General features: G+C 45.1%; 1 protein-coding gene across 2 annotated transcripts in view; it reads right to left on the bottom strand.

Moving 5' to 3' along the window:
* Positions 1-19,389, bottom strand: part of CCNI (cyclin I) — a 70,311-nt gene that overhangs the window by 35,417 nt on the left and 15,505 nt on the right. Inside the window, exon 2 of one of the 2 annotated variants that reach the window (XM_069743218.1) lies at positions 12,796-12,952. The exons of the other annotated variant lie outside the window; for it this stretch is intronic. Coding sequence (XP_069599319.1) covers positions 12,796-12,909 — 114 coding nt within the window. The 5' untranslated portion in view covers positions 12,910-12,952. The remainder of the gene's footprint in view (positions 1-12,795; positions 12,953-19,389) is intronic. 2 annotated transcript variants of the gene reach the window in all.

Below are 19,389 nucleotides of genomic sequence, written 5' to 3'. Positions count from 1 at the left end.
CCCCCCCCCCCCCCCAGCAGGAATAAGACCTCAGATGTAGAACTTTAATTGTTTCGCCGGTGAATGTTACCATCACATGATCGGGACTGCAAAAATAACCAAGTTCTGCTTACCTGACCGCGCTCCTGCTCTCTCCACGCAGCTGAAACGTGCACTCGCCGGCGACTGACAATGATGTCAGACGCCGGCGACATGCACACTGGGACTGACGTCAGCTGCCAGCCTCAGATTGGCTGGCGGCTGTTAACTATTGACGTGCGGGCGCGGGCCCACACGTCAATAGCGTTAAACAGCTGCAGCGCCGGCCGCAGCCCGGTGACCCACCCCCAGGGCCGGCTCCAGGTTTTTGAGGGCCCCGGGCAAAAGAGTCTCAGTGGGTTCCCCCCCCCCCCCCCCTTTAACACATACCACGATTCATGATGCCCAGATACGGCAGAGAAATCTAGGTATAGTCCAATGCCAGATTTCACTTCTTACATGAGTGACAGCTATTGTAAATTCTACAGTGTATATATACAGGACAGGAGGAGTGGTACTGTGCAGTGTATATATACAGGAGGAGCGGTACTGTGCAGTGTATATATACAGGACAGGAGGAGCGGTACTGTGCAGTGTATATATACAGGAGGAGCGGTACTGTGCAGTGTATATATACAGGACAGGAGGAGCGGTACTGTGCAGTGTATATATACAGGACAGGAGGAGTGGTACTGTGCAGTGTATATATACAGGACAGGAGGAGCGGTACTGTGCAGTGTATATATACAGGAGGAGCGGTACTGTGCAGTGTATATATACAGGACAGGAGGAGCGGTACTGTGCAGTGTATATATACAGGACAGGAGGAGTGGTACTGTGCAGTGTATATATACTGGACAGGAGGAGTGGTACTGTGCAGTGTGTATATACAGGAGGAGTGGTACTGTGCAGTGTATATATACAGGACAGTGGTACTGTGCGGTGTATATATACAGGAGGAGTGGTACTGTGCAGTGTATATATACAGGGCAGTGGTGCTGTGCGGTGTATATATACAGGAGGAGTGGTACTGTGCAGTGTATATATACAGGAGGAGTGGTACTGTGCAGTGTATATATACAGGAGGAGTGGTACTGTGCAGTGTATATATACAGGACAGTGGTACTGTGCAGTGTATATATACAGGAGGAGTGGTACTGTGCAGTGTATATATACAGGAGGAGTGGTACTGTGCAGTGTATATATACAGGACAGTGGTACTGTGCAGTGTATATATACAGGAGGAGTGGTACTGTGCATTGTATATATACAGGGCAGTGGTACGGTGCAGTGTATATATACAGGGGAGTGATGGTACTGTGCAGTGTATATATACAGGGGCAGTGGTACTGTGCATTGTATATATACAGGGGCAGTGGTACTGTGCATTGTATATATACAGGGCAGTGGTACGGTGCAGTGTATATATACAGGGGCAGTGGTACTGTGCAGTGTATATATACAGGGGCAGTGGTACTGTGCAGTGTATATATACAGGGGCAGTGGTACGGTGCAGTGTATATATACAGGGCAGTGGTACGGTGCAGTGTATATATACAGGGGCAGTGGTACTGTGGATTGTATATATACAGGGCAGTGGTACGGTGCAGTGTATATATACAGGGGCAGTGGTACTGTGCGGTGTATATATACAAGGCAGTGGTACTGTGCAGTGTATATATACAGGGGCAGTGGTACTGTGCATTGTATATATACAGGGCAGTGGTACGGTGCAGTGTATATATACAGGGCAGTGGTACGGTGCAGTGTATATATACAGGGGCAGTGGTACTGTGGATTGTATATATACAGGGCAGTGGTACGGTGCAGTGTATATATACAGGGGCAGTGGTACGGTGCGGTGTATATATACAAGGCAGTGGTACTGTGCAGTGTATATATACAGGGGCAGTGGTACTGTGGATTGTATATATACAGGGCAGTGGTACGGTGCAGTGTATATATACAGGGGCAGTGGTACTGTGCGGTGTATATATACAAGGCAGTGGTACTGTGCAGTGTATATATACAGGGGCAGTGGTACTGTGCATTGTATATATACAGGGCAGTGGTACGGTGCAGTGTATATATACAGGGCAGTGGTACGGTGCAGTGTATATATACAGGGCAGTGGTACTGTGCAGTGTATATATACAGGGGAGTGATGGTACTGTGCAGTGTATATATTTCAGCAGCCGCCCAGCCCAGGCCCCCAGCACTTGTCCTGTATATATATTATATATACTGTCATGCAGGCTGTATAGATACAGTATATACATATACAGGACAGGTGCTGGGGACCTGGGCGGCTGCTGAAGTATATAATATACAGTATATCAGCTGTGGCCGCCCCAGGTCACCCAGACTGTCAGAATACAGGGATACATCGCACTCACTCAGGGCGGCAAGGCTTGCCAAGGAGCTCCTCCAGAATCTGCCTGTCCTGATGTAAGTTCAGCAGTCAGCGAGGGGCGGGCGGAGGAGCAGAGCAGGAGAACTCTCCGCCCACAAAACAATGTCATGCTGGCTGCCTTGTTAACCCCGATGTGCCTGCACTGCCTGGCCCTGCACTGACTGAAGAGATGCTTGTGCCAGCAGGGCTAGATGCCCGCCCCCCGCATTGTGCCGCCCGGGGCGGCCCGCCCCCCCCGCACCCCCCGCACCCCCCGCACCCCCCGCACCCCCCTTCCTACGCCACTGGGAACCACTAAGCTATAGCTGGCAACTTCCAGCAGCAAGCTGGAAGCTTTAGTAGGGTGTGGTACTCTCCAATTGGCTGGAGCAGGGAGCTGATTGATTACTTCAACTGGAAGCACACACACCCACACTTCCAGACTGGATGGCACTACAGGTTCCAGCCACGCTAACCTTAGTGGCTGGACAGTTTTCCAGAGCTTCTAATTCTCACGTTTCTATCACCAGCGCCATTGGCAGAGTAAATACGGCTGTGCCTGGTGACAGAAACTTAAGTCGCTGGAGCAGGTTCTGGTGGAGATGTGACTACTGTATGTGTGTAGGGAAAGACCTGTCAATAATGCAGGGTGAGAAGCCAATGGGTCCCCACCTCTTGGACTAGTCACCTTATTCCCGGCTACGCTTTTAACTTAGATTTGTTCTAGAATGCCGCAATGTTTCATAGTAAAAAATATGTTTGTAGTGTAGAAGCCAGTCTTTGATTTATGCTGCCATTAGTTTGAGCAGAATATTGTAACCACTTTCCTTTTAATGAGTTGCCTTGAGTCATTTGTTTCAATACAATACTTCCAGATTCCTGTAACTAATGTTCCATCACCGCAACGTCCGTGTCATCACTGCAGCAGGAAGTAGAGAAGAGCAGAAGACCTGTGATTGGCATGTTCCTGTGATGGTCCGTCACCATTCCTGAAGAACAATTATCCTAACAGCTAAGTTGTTTTCTCAAATTCAACAAAATCTCAAAAATCCCCTATCACAATGGTGAACCTAAACATTGGTTGCAGGAAAACCCTGTGGCTAATAAGAAAAAAAAAAACAGCGGCTACAATGACTAAAGTCTTAAGGTGCTTAAAATAATGATGTAAAAAGAATACAGGTTGCATTGGTTTTGTTAAACTTGTGATAGATTGGGTACATAAAAGACATTCTGTAACTTCCCCTCACTATAAGAACTAGTTGACCCAGAAGCGAGCACCAGAACACCTCACACAATAGAAAAGCTGTAACCATTACGCAAAAAGAAAGATTTCGGAACACTAGCTATGCTAAACATGGCACAATTCTGGCTTGGTTTCGTACACCATATTTATTTTGGGTCTCAGACACATTTTCTAACTCTTGACCTGGAGGCATAGCTTGGCAGGGACAGCAATGCGGGCTTAGATGCAATATTGTGCGCCAGAATTGAGACAAAATTTTGATGCAAATTACTGGTACAAAATAAGCAAAATAACAGGTAGTTTGTGTAAATCTGCTTCATTATAATTAATTTTTATTAAGAACCCAAAATGGTTAGTTATTATTTAGTACTGGTTCACAAAGTTAATGGCTTAGAAAGACAGGCCCCTTATGAAGTCCCTAGAATTGTCATGCACCAGTCATAGTAAAGACAACCCTTCAGCATTTTAATTATCTAGTCTAGTAATAATTAATGTCATAGACAATAGTGGTAGATGACCTTCTTAGGTTATTTTCAAACCATTTGTATGTTATGATCCTTAGCAGCAAAATTGGGGCAGTAACTGCTGACATCACCATTTCCCTCCCCTTTTGGGTGGTCTAATATCCCTGGGGCAGAGCTGCTAAATCTTACTATAGCTGCTTGAGGTCTAAAACGGAAAATGCTCCCCCTAGTGGTAAATATGTATATTTGTAGAAAAATATATAATATTTTTCATATAGAAATGTTTGCAAACAGTGCAAACATTGCATTAATACATTTTAATTACTATTTTAAGCTTAATTTCACAAAAAAACAAAATACAAGAAAACTGGTGGCACCTTCCATTTAAGGCTATGTTCACATGTCTAGCTGTCAGGGGTACGTAACAGATCCAGTATTTAAAAAAAAGAAAAGAAAATAAAAAATAAGATTCATTTAAAAAGTAACAAAAACGGGTGCAAAATGAATACAAAAGTTTTCATTTTTGAATGGGCCCATCTTTAGAAAAAAATCCATTGAAAGACGAACACTTTGGTTTCCATTTTGCATCTACTTGTGACCTGTTTTTAGGGGGGATCCATTATCACTAGGGGGGGGGGGTCTCTGAATAGCGGTCATGTATTGGGCACGAACAGTAATAAAGCCCTGATGTCAACCAATGACATCATAAACAGTTATCTGAAAGGATAGGTCTCCCATGGATTTTAAATGTCCACCACCCCCTCCCCCCCCAATAATCAATTTACAACGTAGTATGCTTTTTAGGGGGGGGTTGACTGGCAAAAAAAAAAATAATCAAGCATGCTATGTTATTTTGATCCACCTAAAAAGTAGATTTCAGCTATTCGAATGAATGAGTGCTGTACTAGAATATTTTATTTTTGTTTTTATCATCCCTACACTGATTCAAAAATGGAAATAACTGCTAGAAATGTGAACAGAGCCTAAAGAAACAATAGATAAAAACTATATATAAAGGGAAGCCTTGGATACCAAATCTGTGCCAAGTTCCAAATCATCCAATCATTTTTGACATGAGAACAAATGTGTCTGCACTTAAAATGCAAAATCTGCCAGCAGCTGGCAACATGGCTCCCTGAGCAAGGAGGAAATCGCTCGCACCTCTACAACCAACGGAGAGCACGTCTAGCCATAAAACTATCATGGCTGAACTTTCAGCTCTTTGTATTTTTGTACTCGTTCGGATGACAGAAATAAATAAGGAGCGGAGACAAAGTAGAGATAATGAGACCATCCAGAGAAAAAGGGCAGCAGTTCTTGGAATTATAAGTCAGGAGCCGCACAACTAGTTGTACCATCTCCGTAGTGGGAACGAGAGAAAACATTCTAAAAACATTTTCATTTAGAATTAGTCCTCTTTCCACTTCTGAAATCCATTCCGCTCTCCCTGTTTTTGCACCACACAGTTAGGCTAAGGCTACGTTCACATTAGCGTTGCGTCGCTGTTGCGTCGGCGACGCAGCGGCGACGCGCCCCTATGTTTAACATAGGGGACGCGTGCGTCTTTTTGCACGCGTTTTCCGACACGTGCGTCGTTTTAGACGCTAGCGTCGGACGCAAGAAAACGCTACAAGTTGCATTTTTCTTGCGTCCGATTTCGGCAAAAAACGACGCACGCGTCGCAAAACGCGCGCGTTTTTGCGCGCGTTTTTCCGTGCGTCGCCGACGCAACAGCGACGCGACGCTAATGTGAACGTAGCCTAAGTTCACATTAGCGTTTGAGTCCGCAGCGTGGTGCTCCGCCCTCCTTTCCTTAAGCTCCGCCTACTTCCTGCGTACCTATCTTTAACATCGGGTACGCAGGAACATGCGTTGTATGCGGAAGTGTCCGCGTGCACGTTAAAACGACGAACATGGATGCATCCGCATACAACGCATGACCCTGCGTACCCAATGTTAAAGATAGGTATGCAGGCTGCATGCAGAAGTAGGCGGAGCTAAGAAAAGAAGTCCGCAGCACCACGCTGGGGACTCAAACACTAATGTGAACCGGCCTTACACCTTCGACGTAGCAGATATTAGTGTCACTAACTGATGAGGTCAAAAAGGGATGTACAGTGGGGAAAATAAGTGTTTGATACACTGCTGATTTTGTGTTCCACCTACAAAGAATGGAGGGGTCTGTAATTTATATCATAGGTACACTTCAACTGTGAGAGACAGAATCTAAAAATAAACAGAAAATCACATTGTATGATTTTTAAGTAATTAAAGGGAACCTGTCACCCCGAAAATCGCGGGTGAGGTAATCCCACCGGCATCAGGGGCTTATCTGCAGCATTTTGTAATGCTGTAGATAAGCCCCCGATGTTACCTGAAAAAGGAGAAAAAGACGTTAGATTATACTCACCCAGGGGCGGTCCCGCTGCTGGTCAGGTCGGATGGGCGTCTCCGGTCCGCTCCGGCGCCTCCTATCTTCTTTCCATGACGTCCTCTTCTGATCTTCAGCCACGGCTCCGGCGCAGGCGTACTTTGCTCTGCCCTGTTGAGGGCAGACAAAGTACTGCAGTGCGCAGGCGCCGGGCCTCTGACCTTTCCGGCGCCTGCGCACTGCAGTACTATCCTCTGCCCTCAAGAGGGCAGAGCAAAGTACGCCTGCGCCGGAGCCGTGGCTGAAGATCAGAAGAGGACGTCATGGAAAGAAGATAGGAGGCGCCGGAGCGGACCGGAGACGCCCATCCGACCTGACCAGCAGCGGGACCGCCCCTGGGTGAGTATAATCTAACGTCTTTTTCTCCTTTTTCAGGTAACATCGGGGGCTTATCTACAGCATTACAGAATGCTGTAGATAAGCCCCTGATGCCGGTGGGATTATCTCACCCGCGATTTTCGGGGTGACAGGTTCCCTTTAAATTACTTTTTATTGCATGAAATAAGTATTTGATCACCTACCAACCAGAAAGAATACTGGCTCTCACATACCTGTTAGTTTTTCTTTAAGAATCTCTCCTACTCTGTACTCATCACCTGTATTAATTGCACTGGTTTGAAGTCATTACCTTTTTTCTTTTAAGGGAGCCTGTCACCTCATTTTGCCGCTATAAGATGCAGCCACTGCCTTTTGGGGCTTATCTGCAGCATTCTTTAATGCTGTATATAAGCACCGGTCTGACCTGAAAGATAAGAAAAATAAGTTTTACTATACTCACCCGGGGGGCGGTCTGGTCCGGTGGGTGTCACAGGTCCGGGTCCAGCACCTCCCATCTTCATGCGATGTCGTCATCCTGCTTGCTTAATGCCGCGCTCCTGTGCAGGCGTACTGATCTGTCCTGTTGAGGGCAGAGCAAAGTATTGCAGTGCGCAGGCGCTGGGCCTCTGACCTTTCCCGGCACCTGTGCACTGCAGTACTTTGCTCTGCCCTCAACAGGATAGATCAGTACACCTGCACAGGAGCGTGGCACGAAGCAAGCAGGATGATGACATCGCATGAAGATGGGAGGCCCCGGACCGGACTGCGACACCCATCGGACCGGACCACCCCCGGGTGACTATAATAAAACTTATGTTTCTTATCTTTCAGGTCGGACCAGGGGCTTATACACAGCATTATAGAATGCTGTAGATAAGCCCCCAAAAGGCAGTGGCTGCATCTTATAGCGGCAAGACAAGGTGAAAGGTTCCCTTTAAGAATCTCTCCTACTCTGCATTCATTACCTGCATTAATTGCACCTATTTGAACTTGCTACCTGTATAAAAGACACCTGTCCACACACTCAATCACATTCCAATCTCCTCTCCACCATGGCCAAGACCAAAGAGCTGTCTAAGGACACCAGGGACAAAATTGTAGACCTGCACAAGGCTGGGATGAACTACAGGACAAAAGGCAAGAAGCTTTGTGAGACGGCAACAATTGTTGGCACAACAAAATGGAAGAAATACAAGATGCCTGTCAATATTTTGGGTCCCTCCTTTTTAATAACCAGTAAAAACTAAGCAGGCAGCTGTGAGCTATTACTAGGCTGGGAAGCTTCATTTTCATAGGCCCATTAGAGAGACTAATAACACCAGCTCAGTTGTCTGCTTTCCCTTAGCTGGTTATTAAGGGGGAACCCATGCCATTGTATTCATTTATTAGCTAAAAACAAGTACAGAAAACTACACATGCAAAGCACTGATTAAATATATCCCTGACATCTATCTATATCTGTATATCAGATTTCTTTATTAGTTTGTAAACTAGCCGTAAATTACATAGAGAATTACATTATGTAAAAGATGTTAAAAATGCTTTGTGCTAATGCTAGGAGAGAAACACTTGCATTGTTGCATTGTACTCGTATGACACTTGTCCTACTTTTCTGAATCAACATCGGATCGATTTTTTTATACGCTAGTGTGACTCGAGGCTAATAGTCGAGCAGTCAATGTAGCAGGTGTGACTATAGCGATTCCATACAGAAAGCACATTTGATACTTTAAGAACTAGAAATAAAAATAGGCTTGTACCTTCAGTATATTTCGCCTCCTAATATAATTTTTTTTTCTTACTCATTTTCAATGGATAAACAGAAATAATACATTTCGAAGAGCCCACCCTTCATATACTTACATTGTTTTTTTGTGTATTACTTTTCGATATATGTTCTATACAAGTCAGTTTATACGGCCACTTGAGGAAAAGCATAAAATAATAAAATGTTTCCTCATAGCAGTAGCCTCAAGCCCCCTTATGTCACTTTTGTGGCACGGCATATATTTTAAATTTACAACGGTTACTGGCATCCTTGAGAAAAATCAAAGAAATAAGAAAATAATAAGAAAATTTGTATTGTTGCACATACTACTTTATGACTCCAAGGGGCAAGTATGAGCATATCTAAACTGTCAAAATCAGAAAAAAGCAGCGTAAAGAAAAAATATAGCTACATTTCTGTAAAACGCATTGTCTAGAGCTTTTAATAAAACCTATAATTATAAATTCCTCACAGTGAGCCGTGCCTCTTGCAAACATTATCTGAAGGCCATAAAAAGGAAACTTAGTATAGCCACGTGTGGGATTATATAACTGGGGGAACGCAGCAAAGCCGACACTACACAAGAGATATTTAATGCTGAAGATACGTACCGTATATACTCGAGTGTAAGCCGAGAATTTCAGCCCATTTTTTTAGGCTGAAATTGCCCCTCTCGGCTTATACTCGAATCATACCCAGGGGTCGGCAGGACAGGTGGAGCAGCAGCTGTCTAATCATACTCACCTGCTCCTGGCGCGGTCCCTGCACGTCCCTGGTTCTCCCGGCTTTTTCCTGTAGTGAGCGGTCACATGGTACCGCTCATTACAGTAATGAATATGGACCCCACTCCCATAGGGGTGGAGCCGCATATTCATTACTGTAATGAGCTGTATCATGTGACCGCTCACTACAGCAGGAAGCTGCGGCGCCAGGGGAAACTGGGACCGCACCAGGAGATTGTGAGTATAACGCAGTGCGATATTCACCTGCTCCTCGTTCCACCGTCGCCGCGTCTTTCCCGTCCTCTACACTGACGCTCAGATTAGAAGGCGCGGTGACTCGATTAGTGTGCGCCCTCTGCCTGATCGTCAGTGCAGAGGATGGAAGAGACAGTGGGCCCGGCGGCGGTGGAACGAGGAGCAGGTGAATATAGCAAGCTCCAGGGGCCTGAGAGGGGAGTATGTGATTTTTTTTTTTATATCGCAGCATCAGCATATTGGGCAAATGACTGTATGGAGCATCTTATGGGGCCATAAGCAACGTTTGTGGAGCATTACATGGGGCAATTATCTTTATAGAGCATCTTATGGGGCCATAATCAGCATTTGTGCAGCATTATATGGGGCGAATATCTTTATGGAGCATCTTATGGGGCCATAATCAGCATTTGTGCAGCATTATATGGGGCAAATATCTTTATGGAGCATCTTGTGGGGCCATAATCCGCATTTGTGCAGCATTATATGGGACATATTTTAATATGGAGCCTCTTATGGAGCCCATCATAAACTGTATGGAGCATTATATGGGGCTCCTGATTCAATATGGATATTCAAAAACACTTAACCTACTGATGTCTCAATTAATTTTACTTTTATTGGTACCTGTTTGTATTTTTGACATTTACCGGTAGCTGCTGCATTTTCCACCCTAGGCTTATACTCGAGTCATTGAGTTTTCCCAGTTTTTTGTGGCAAAATTAGGAGGGGTCGGCTTATACTCAGGTCGGCTTAAACTCGAGTATATATGGTAATTTTTGGGAACATTTTTACAGTACTGTGCAAAAGTTAAAGTTGCGGATAAAATGCTGCAAAAAAAGAATGCTTTCCAAAATAGAAATGTCAACAGTTTATTTGTATCATTTAACAAAATGAATGAACAAAAGAGAAATCTAAATCAAATAAATATTTGCTGTGGCTGCCTTTGGCTTCACAACCGTATCAAATCTCAATAGATCTGTGGTTAGCTCTCCAAGATGTTTGGAAGAACCTCCCAGACGAGGTCTTTCAAGAACTACCGTATATACTCGAGTATAAGCCGAGATTTTCAGCCCACTATTTTGGGCTGAAAGTCCCCCTCTCGGCTTATACTCGAGTCATATACCGGGAGGTCGGCAGGTGAGGGAGAGCGGGGGCTGTGTAATCATGCTTACCTGCTCCTGGCGCGGTCCCTGCAGTCCCTGGCTTCCCCGGCGCTGCAGATTCTTCCTGTACTGAGTGGTCACATGGCACCGATCATTACAGAAATGAATAGGCGGCTCCACCTCCCATAGGGGAGGAGCCGCATATTCATTGCTGTAAATGATCGGTAACTGTGACCGCTCAATTACAGGAAGAAGCTGCAGCGCCGGGGAAGCCAGGGACTGCAGGGACCGCGCCAGGAGCAGGTAAGGGGAGCGCAGTGCTGCGCGATATTTACCTGCTCCTCGCTCCGGTGCGGCTCCGTCTGCAGCGTCTCCTGGCAGTGACGCTCAGGTTAGAGGGCGCGGTGACGTAGTCAGTGCGCGCCCTCTGCTGAGCGTCAGTGCTGGAGACGGAGCCGCACGAGGAGCAGGTAAATATTGAAAGCGCCGGCGTCCTGAGCGAAGAGAGGTGAGTATGTGATTTTTTTTTTTTTTATGGCAGCACCAGCAGCATTATATATGGCACAGCATTATATAAGGAGCATCTATGAGGCCATAATGAACGGTGCAGAGCATATATGGCACAGCTTTATAAGGAGCATCTATGGGGCCATAAAGAACGGTGCAGAGCATTATATATGGCACAACATTATAAGGAGCATCTATGGGGAAATAATGAACGGTGCAGAGCAATATACCGTATATGGGGCACAGCTTTATAAGCAGCATCTATGGGGCCATAATCAACGGTGCAGAGCAATATATATATATGGCACAGCTTTATAAGGAGCATCTATTGGGCCATAATGAACGGTGCAGAGCATTATATGTGGCACAGCTTTCTATGGAGCATCTATGGGGCCATAATGAACGGTATAGAGCATTATATATAGCACAGTTGTATATGGAGCATCTATGGGGCAATAAAGAACGGTATGGAGCATCTATTTTTATTTTTGAAATTCACCGGTAGCTGCTGCATTTTCCACCCTAGGCTTATACTCGAGTCAATAAGTTTTCCCAGTTTTTTGTGGCAAAATTAGGGGGGTCGGCTTATACTCGGGTCGGCTTATACTCGAGTGTATACGGTAAGTGCAAATGTACCCAGAAGAATTGATGCGGTTTTAATGGTGCCTTTGATCATAATTTTGCATTTTGTTAATTAATAAAACTAAACTAGCAATGCTTCCAGTTTGGAAAGAATCCTTATTTGGCAGTATTTTTTTCCACACCTGCCTAAAGCGTTTGCACAGCATTATAGATATAAGAAAAGCAATGTGATTAGTACAATTCCTTTTTGATTCCTCTTAGAAATTTACAAATAAATTGACAACTAGTTGGAGGAGTGTAATTGCAATTATAATCAGTGCTGGAGACACACAAGAGAAATGGTTACACCCAGTTGTCAATTTACCGTAATCAGAAACTTCTAATAGCTGTGGCAGAGGATCAGCAGAAAAATCAAATAGCAATGGCAGAAGATATCCCAGAATTGTTGTTTTATTGGACGGTAGAAGTATTTGCTAAAGCAGACCTGTCAAGAGGCAGGTCCTTTTTAATCAACAATTAAAGGGAATATGTCAACAGTTTTTTACTATGTAATCTGAGAGTGCCATGATATAAGAGCAGAGATGCTAATTCCAGCAATGTGTCACTTACTAGGCTGTGATTTGCTAATTCAATACAATTCATGTTTTACAAGCAGGAGATTATCGCTACAGGACAATTGTCCCAGTGCATCCTAGTCCGACCACACCCCCAGCACTGTAGTGTGACATAGAGCTGCTAATGTACACAGAAAGCTGTGGTGTGAGTGAGGTTATACACAGATCAACAACTGAGCTCTGCTAGATCTGCAGCAGAGAAAACTGTGACTATCATAACTGCTGCACCCAGTAAACTAAGTGATACAGCTGGAATCAGAGCCTTTGTCCCTACCCTGCCAGATTACATAATAAAAGCATGCTGACAGATTCCCTTTAACCATTACATACATAAATGATTATATTAGTAAAGTTTAAGAAACCTGAAATCCATACCTGATTGGCTGGCGTCTTACGCACGTACACCTTCCACATCTGGGCTTCTCTAGAGACTGCCCTTTCTAATAGAAAGGACAGTCTCTGGCTCTCCAGGGGCCCAACGTACCTCATGGCACCCCTTGGATATGCCTGCCACCCAACCGGATACAGCTACCTACAAAAGAGGAGACATAGGACATGTTGAACAGTGTACACACAACTAAAAAATAACGATTGCCATCTGATCATTTCTGATATCGCCTAACCTTATGTGACTACAATGTTACTAAGATAAATATCACAATAACATGATGTGAGGCACAAGTTTAAAGGGAAAGGCCATCCCTCAAGATCAGATCCCATACAATTTTATAGTACAAATTTTAGCTACTATTTTTACCTTAACGCGACTAATAACAATACCCATGACCTCCAGCAACTGTGTTTATCTGGTTCCATCGTGCAAGTCATTGTATGTTGTCAGCAATGGCGTCTCACCGATACGTCATCATCAGATCACAAGCTGTATTGTGCAAAACCAGTCGGGTTTTCTGCAACTTTCGTGTTGTGGTCACAGTATCTCCGATATAGCAGCGGCATAGAGCAATTTTTGGCTTGTGTCACGGCCAATATTACCATGTAGCCCCAGCGTTAACTTGTTTAACATATTAAGATGCATCTCTGGTGGGGAAAGTACTTGTTCACCTTAGGGAGACCAGCTCAGGATGGAGTGTAAAGCCCCCCATACACATCAGCCGAGCAATGATTTGGCCGAATCTCACCGGACTCTCCCATACACAGCAGTGCCCACTCTGCACAGGCTTCTATGTTATCGAAGAGATGATGCTAACATCTGTCCGTAAGTCTAATATGTATGGGGGCCTGTACAGGCAATGCTGCATGGGAGAAACTATGTATATTGCCTATTCAGAGAGGGCGAGGACTAGAACTCGTGTGACACTTATTGACTTTTCGGATTGCTATTACCAATATCAACGGGGCAATCCCAGCATGTTTTCCGGCTATCGAATAGCCGCGAGATATGCAGCCATGGGGGCTCAAACACATTATTCGAGCACGCCGCAGTCCATCGGTTAGCATCCAAGCATGCTTTTACACGAGCATGTTCGCTCATCACTACTTAGAATAAAAGCCAAACCAGAATCAGTTTGATGACACAGTGTTTCTGGTTATTGCCCCTCACAATATCGTTAAAGGGAACCCGTCACCCCCAAAATCGAGGGTGAGCTAAGCCCACCAGCATTAAGGGCTTATCTACAGCATTCTGTAATGCTGTAGATAAGCCCCCGATGTAACCTGAAAGATGAGAAAAAGAGGTTAGATTATACTCACCCAGGGGTGGTCCTGATCCGGTCCGATGGGCGTCGCGGTCCGTTCCGGGGCCTCCTATCTTCATCAGATGACGTCCTCTTCTTGTCTTCATGCTGCGGCGCAGGCGTATCTTGTCTGCCCTGTTGAGGGCAGAGCAAAGTACTGCAGTGCGCAGGCGCTGGGCCTCTCTGACCTTTCCCAGCGCCTGCACACTGCAGTATTTTGCTCTGCCTTCAACAGGGCAGACAAGATACACCTGCGCCGGCGCCGCAGCGTGTTGACCAGAAGAGGACGCCATCAAATGAAGATGGGAGGTCCTGGACCGGATCGCGACGCCTATCGAATCGGACCGCCCGCCCAGGTGAGTATAATATAACCGCTTTTTCTCATTTTTTAGGATACATCGGGGGCTTATCTACAGCATTCCAGAATTCTGTAGATAAGCCCCTGATGCCGGTGGGCTTAGCTCACCCTCGATTTTGGGGGTGACAGATTCCCTCTAAAAGAGTCAATATTGATTTTTAGAATAGCTACTTTCAATAGGTGGCCCTAGAGTTCTAGTCCTCTTCCTCTCTGAAGAGGGAATTTGCATATTTAGTTATCCAGAGGAGCATGCATGGCGTAAAAGTCTCCTCACTCTGACATGCCAGGTTAGGCATGTCACTGTCCCCAGAAGGGAAACATTACCCTTTAGAGAATTAGCCCTCTCACACAGCAAAATAAACAGTCTCTCAAGTACCACTTATGAGAAATTGTCACACTATGGCCGGGGTCACACTAGACCGTAATACGGACGAGTGCAATGCGATAAAAAATCGCATAGCACTCGCCCCAATGTTAATCTATGGGGCAGCTTCCATCATCCGATATTTTCTCGGCCGTATTCAGGATCCGAGTGAAATCGCAGCATGCTGCGATTGTCAGCGTATCTCGGGCGAGACTCGCCAATGAAAGTCTATGGGTGCGAGAAAACATCGGATTACATACGGACCATGCGTGTGCATTGCGAGAAATACGGAAGACTTCTCCAGGTGACAGGAAATTGAATCATCCATTATCAGGAAGCTTTGGCATGCTAATTTCTGGCCCACGCTGGATTGCAAACCAGGAAGCACGCCTCCACGGAGTGTACTGTGTAGCAGCATGGCCAGGCATATTAATGTGGAGATGCTCATTGCTCTGGTCCATGATAGGCCCGAATTATGGGACCAACGCGACGCACATTATGCAGACCGTGCACGTAAAGACGCAGCATGGAGGGCAATATGTCGCCACATGTTCCCCGATTTTGATGAGCGACCTCAAGAGGTTCAGCAAGAAATATGTAAGTACCATTCTTCAAATTTTTTTTTTTTTTTTTCATGTAAGCCTGAAAGCATCATATGTGTTTTGCTTACGATGTTAGTAAATCATCCATGCTCTTGTTTGAAGATGCCAAAACATTCCCAAGAGACACAAATATGGCTTTACATTAATTTAGCTATAGTCCGTTAATATAGGGCCAAAGGAATTTTATGTCCCCCTAGCCTCCTGGGCCCATGTGTTTTGGCAAAGCCTGTAACTGTTTGTGTGTGATATTTATCTCAAATGTTTTGTATATTTGCAGTCAATGATGTAAATAGACGCTGGCGGAGTTGCCGCCAACTTTCTGGTCGGAGTGGTGATGCAGCCCCCAAAAAAAGGAAATACCTTTATTATGACCGTCTAAATTTTCTTGCCCCGGTGATGGAGCTACGACCGTAAGTGCATGCATGTCTACAAATATTTAACACATTTTATGATGTGAATATGTATGTATTTTTTAATATAAATAATGTTTTGTGAAATACAGAACAGAGTCAAATCTGACTGAAAGAGAGACTGGATCTGACTCTGAGTTGGTGATTGACCCTGTTGCTGAAGATGCAGAATTGGCTGGACCATCTGGGCAAGCAACAGGCAGCAACCACCCTCCCCCACCACCACAACCAGCAGCAGTGTCTACCGCTCCACAGGAGGCAAATCCTGAGGTTGATGAAGGAGGCCAGAGCAGCAGTCCAACATTGGCTCTGGATACATCACCACAGCCTACTACCAGACCAAACCGTGGTCGTCGCAGAAGGGTGGCTTTGAACAGTGGCACCAGGAGGCAAGTTGATACCAGGGTGTTGGACTATTTGTCCCGAGCTGCCAATGATGATGGGGAGGAAGCTTACTTCCGCAGTCTTGCCCGCTATTTACGTCCCATTCCCCGCTCGCTCAGGCTGCGGACCAGAGGTTGCATCCAAATTTTGCTAGATGCGGCAACACCCCCAAACAACCCGACTAATATCTTTAATTATCTTGAACGGTGGCAAATGTCATCTACCAACCTTCTGGCGGTGCAAGACCTTCCACAGGACCAATCACAAACTGTGCCAGCACCACCCCCGCAACCTATAGCTCCACAACAACAGCCTGCACAAACCACACAACAAGGCCAAAACAGGGGTATTTATGATTTTGCAGCACATCCCCAATCTGACCACTTGAACAGACACATGTTTGGAGGCTGGTCCCAACATGTGTCTGCTCGACATGGCCATATTGGGGGTTCGGAACAAATGGGTCAAGCCAGTAGCCAGGACTTGATGCCCTTCTACCCTCCACATCAAGTGTTAGGTCATACACATGATCGCAGCTTGCAGCAACACCCGCAATTTCTATCTGCAATAACACAGGTAGACAGAGTGGTTGGTCAACCACCCAGGCCAAGTTCCGCACATGCTGGACACCCGCCATCACCATCCCCAACCTACCATAACCTGTAATGTTTTGTATGTTAGATTTTGCCTGTCATTTTGGCCTTTTGTTGGCCTTAGTTTTTTGTGACCATGGCATGTAAAGCTGTGTTTGTTTTGTTTAAATTACATATGAAAATTGAAATATGTTTTGGGAATACATATATATATGCGCAGAGCAGTAAAAATTTGTTCGGAAAACAGAGTCTTATGTCTTGTTCCAGCTACATACATGATTTGTCAACTTTACACACTTACATCTTTTCATCATCAGATACATATTACACCAATTTCTGAAGGAAATTATGTGAATTATTAACTTAGAATCTAAACAAAAATTAAGGCAAAACAGCATTGTCTTGCCAAACCGTAGATCCCTCTGGTGACACAAAAAAATTGGTTAAAACATCACGAACTTTTAGGCCAGAGGGCTGACGACGTGAAGGACGAACACGTGTAGTTGTCAAGACAGTATTTGCATAATCAATGTCATCTGCAGCAGATGATGGGCAATCATGGTCTCTTGTAAAGTTGTGAAGAACAACACATGCTTTAATCACACCATTTACATTGCCTTCACTCAGTTTGATTGCAGACTGAAGGACCCGCCATTTTGCACTGAGAATGCCGAATGAACACTCGACCAGACGGCGGGCACGGGAAAGACGCAAATTAAAGATTCTGCGCCGGTAGTCCAGGCCTCTCCGTGGATAGGGTCTCATGACGTTCCTTGATAATTGAAAGGCCTCATCTGCTACCATCATGTAAGGCACCGCATCCAAATTAGCACCTGGTATGTGACTTGGGGGTGGGAGATCCAATTCATTGTTGCGCAGCCGCCGACCCATAATGGAAGAACTGAAGACTCTAGAGTCTCCAGTTCTCCCATAGGCCCCAATATCTACAATTATAAACCTGTAGTTGCTGTCGACTAGGGCCAACAGTACTACAGAGAAAAACTGTTTATAATTATAGAATTGGGTCCCTGAACCTGGCGGCTTACGCACACGGATGTGCTTTCCGTCAAGAGCCCCAATACAGTGCGGAAACTGGCATGTGTCCTGAAATCCTTGAGCAATACGTAACCAGTCTGCAATTTTTGGTTCAGGCATCACCTCTTGATGGAGTCTTCTCCAGATTTCCGTGCATGTATCCCGCACAATCCCAGAAATTGTAGATTTGCCCAATAAAAACTCTAAATGCAGGGCCGCATATGATAGGCCAGTGGCAAGGAAGCTAAAAGACAAAATAATATTTTTATCAAAGATAAAATTAACACAATACAGGGTGATATGGGGCAATCAAACACTTTTTTTTAATTAAAAAAAAATGAGATGCTATGGCTTTGATCTTTTCAAAAAATTACATTAAGAAAATAAGGAAAAATTATGTTGAAGTTACTTAACCATTTAAGTATATAATTTGAATAAGGGGTATCGACAAAAAAAAGAGTAACATATTGGGTCAATTAGTATTAAGGCATACCGCAAGGTAAGGATAAGGCGCTCCTCAGCTGAAATAGATTTGCGCATCCTGGTGTCCTTCTTCGTGATCCCTGGACGCAAAATCTCCAACAAAATGTCAAAGGTTTGAATCCTCATCCGACAATAGTTGAAGAACTTGTCCGGATTAGTCCTCAGAGCAGCATACAGACGGCTGAAATGGCCTTTATTGATACGTTGTTTGATAAGTGGATGTACCCACATCCGTCTCCGCCTCCTCGGATCTACAATAACTGGGTATGGCTGCCCAAAACGTTGGGAAAGTACCCAGTTGAAAAGCACACGCTCTGTGGTGTTGAAAGTCAGTCGATCAGACATGTTGCTCATCAATCCGAAGTGCATCAACACAAGCAGGGACTCTACTGCATAGATTGGTGGGTGGCACCTGTGTTTTGGGCCATTAAATAATGTTCTTGGTGATGATTTAAATTTTTTCAGGTGGAAAAACCGTTATATGTCCATTTTGCAAGCCTGCGAGAAATTCTCGCCATACGGATGCCATACGGATGTCACACGGATGTCAAACGGCTCATTTGATGCGAGAAAATCGCATCCTCGCACTGCACTCGGATCACTGTTTTGTAAAAATTTGTGCGATTCTCGTCCGTCAAAAACGGACGGTTTTTTTATACGTTGTGTGTGTCCCCGGCCTATAAGTCAAGTTCTGACTCTTTAACAAACCTTGGCTAGGCATATGTTCCAGATAGCTTCTTTCGGGAGGGGAGGGTTATTATTATTATTATTTATTTATTTATATAGCACCATTGATTCCATGGTGCTGTACATGAGAAGGGGTTACATACAAGTTACAAATATCACATACAGTAAACAAACTAACAATGACGGACTGATACAGAGGGGCGAGGACCCTGCCCTTGCGGGCTTACATTCTACAGGATTATGGGGAAGGAGACAGTAGGTTGAGGGTTGCAGGAGCTCCGGTGTTGGTGAGGCGGTAGCTCCGGTGTTGGTGAGGCGGTAGCTCCGGTGTTGGTGAGGCGGTAGCTTCGTTGGTGATG

Source organism: Ranitomeya imitator, chromosome 1, assembly GCF_032444005.1.
Source record: "Ranitomeya imitator isolate aRanImi1 chromosome 1, aRanImi1.pri, whole genome shotgun sequence".
Taxonomy (NCBI): Eukaryota; Metazoa; Chordata; class Amphibia; order Anura; family Dendrobatidae; genus Ranitomeya; species Ranitomeya imitator.
The sequence above is the reverse complement of the archived record's forward strand: the minus strand, read 5'-3'. Positions and strand labels throughout refer to the sequence as shown.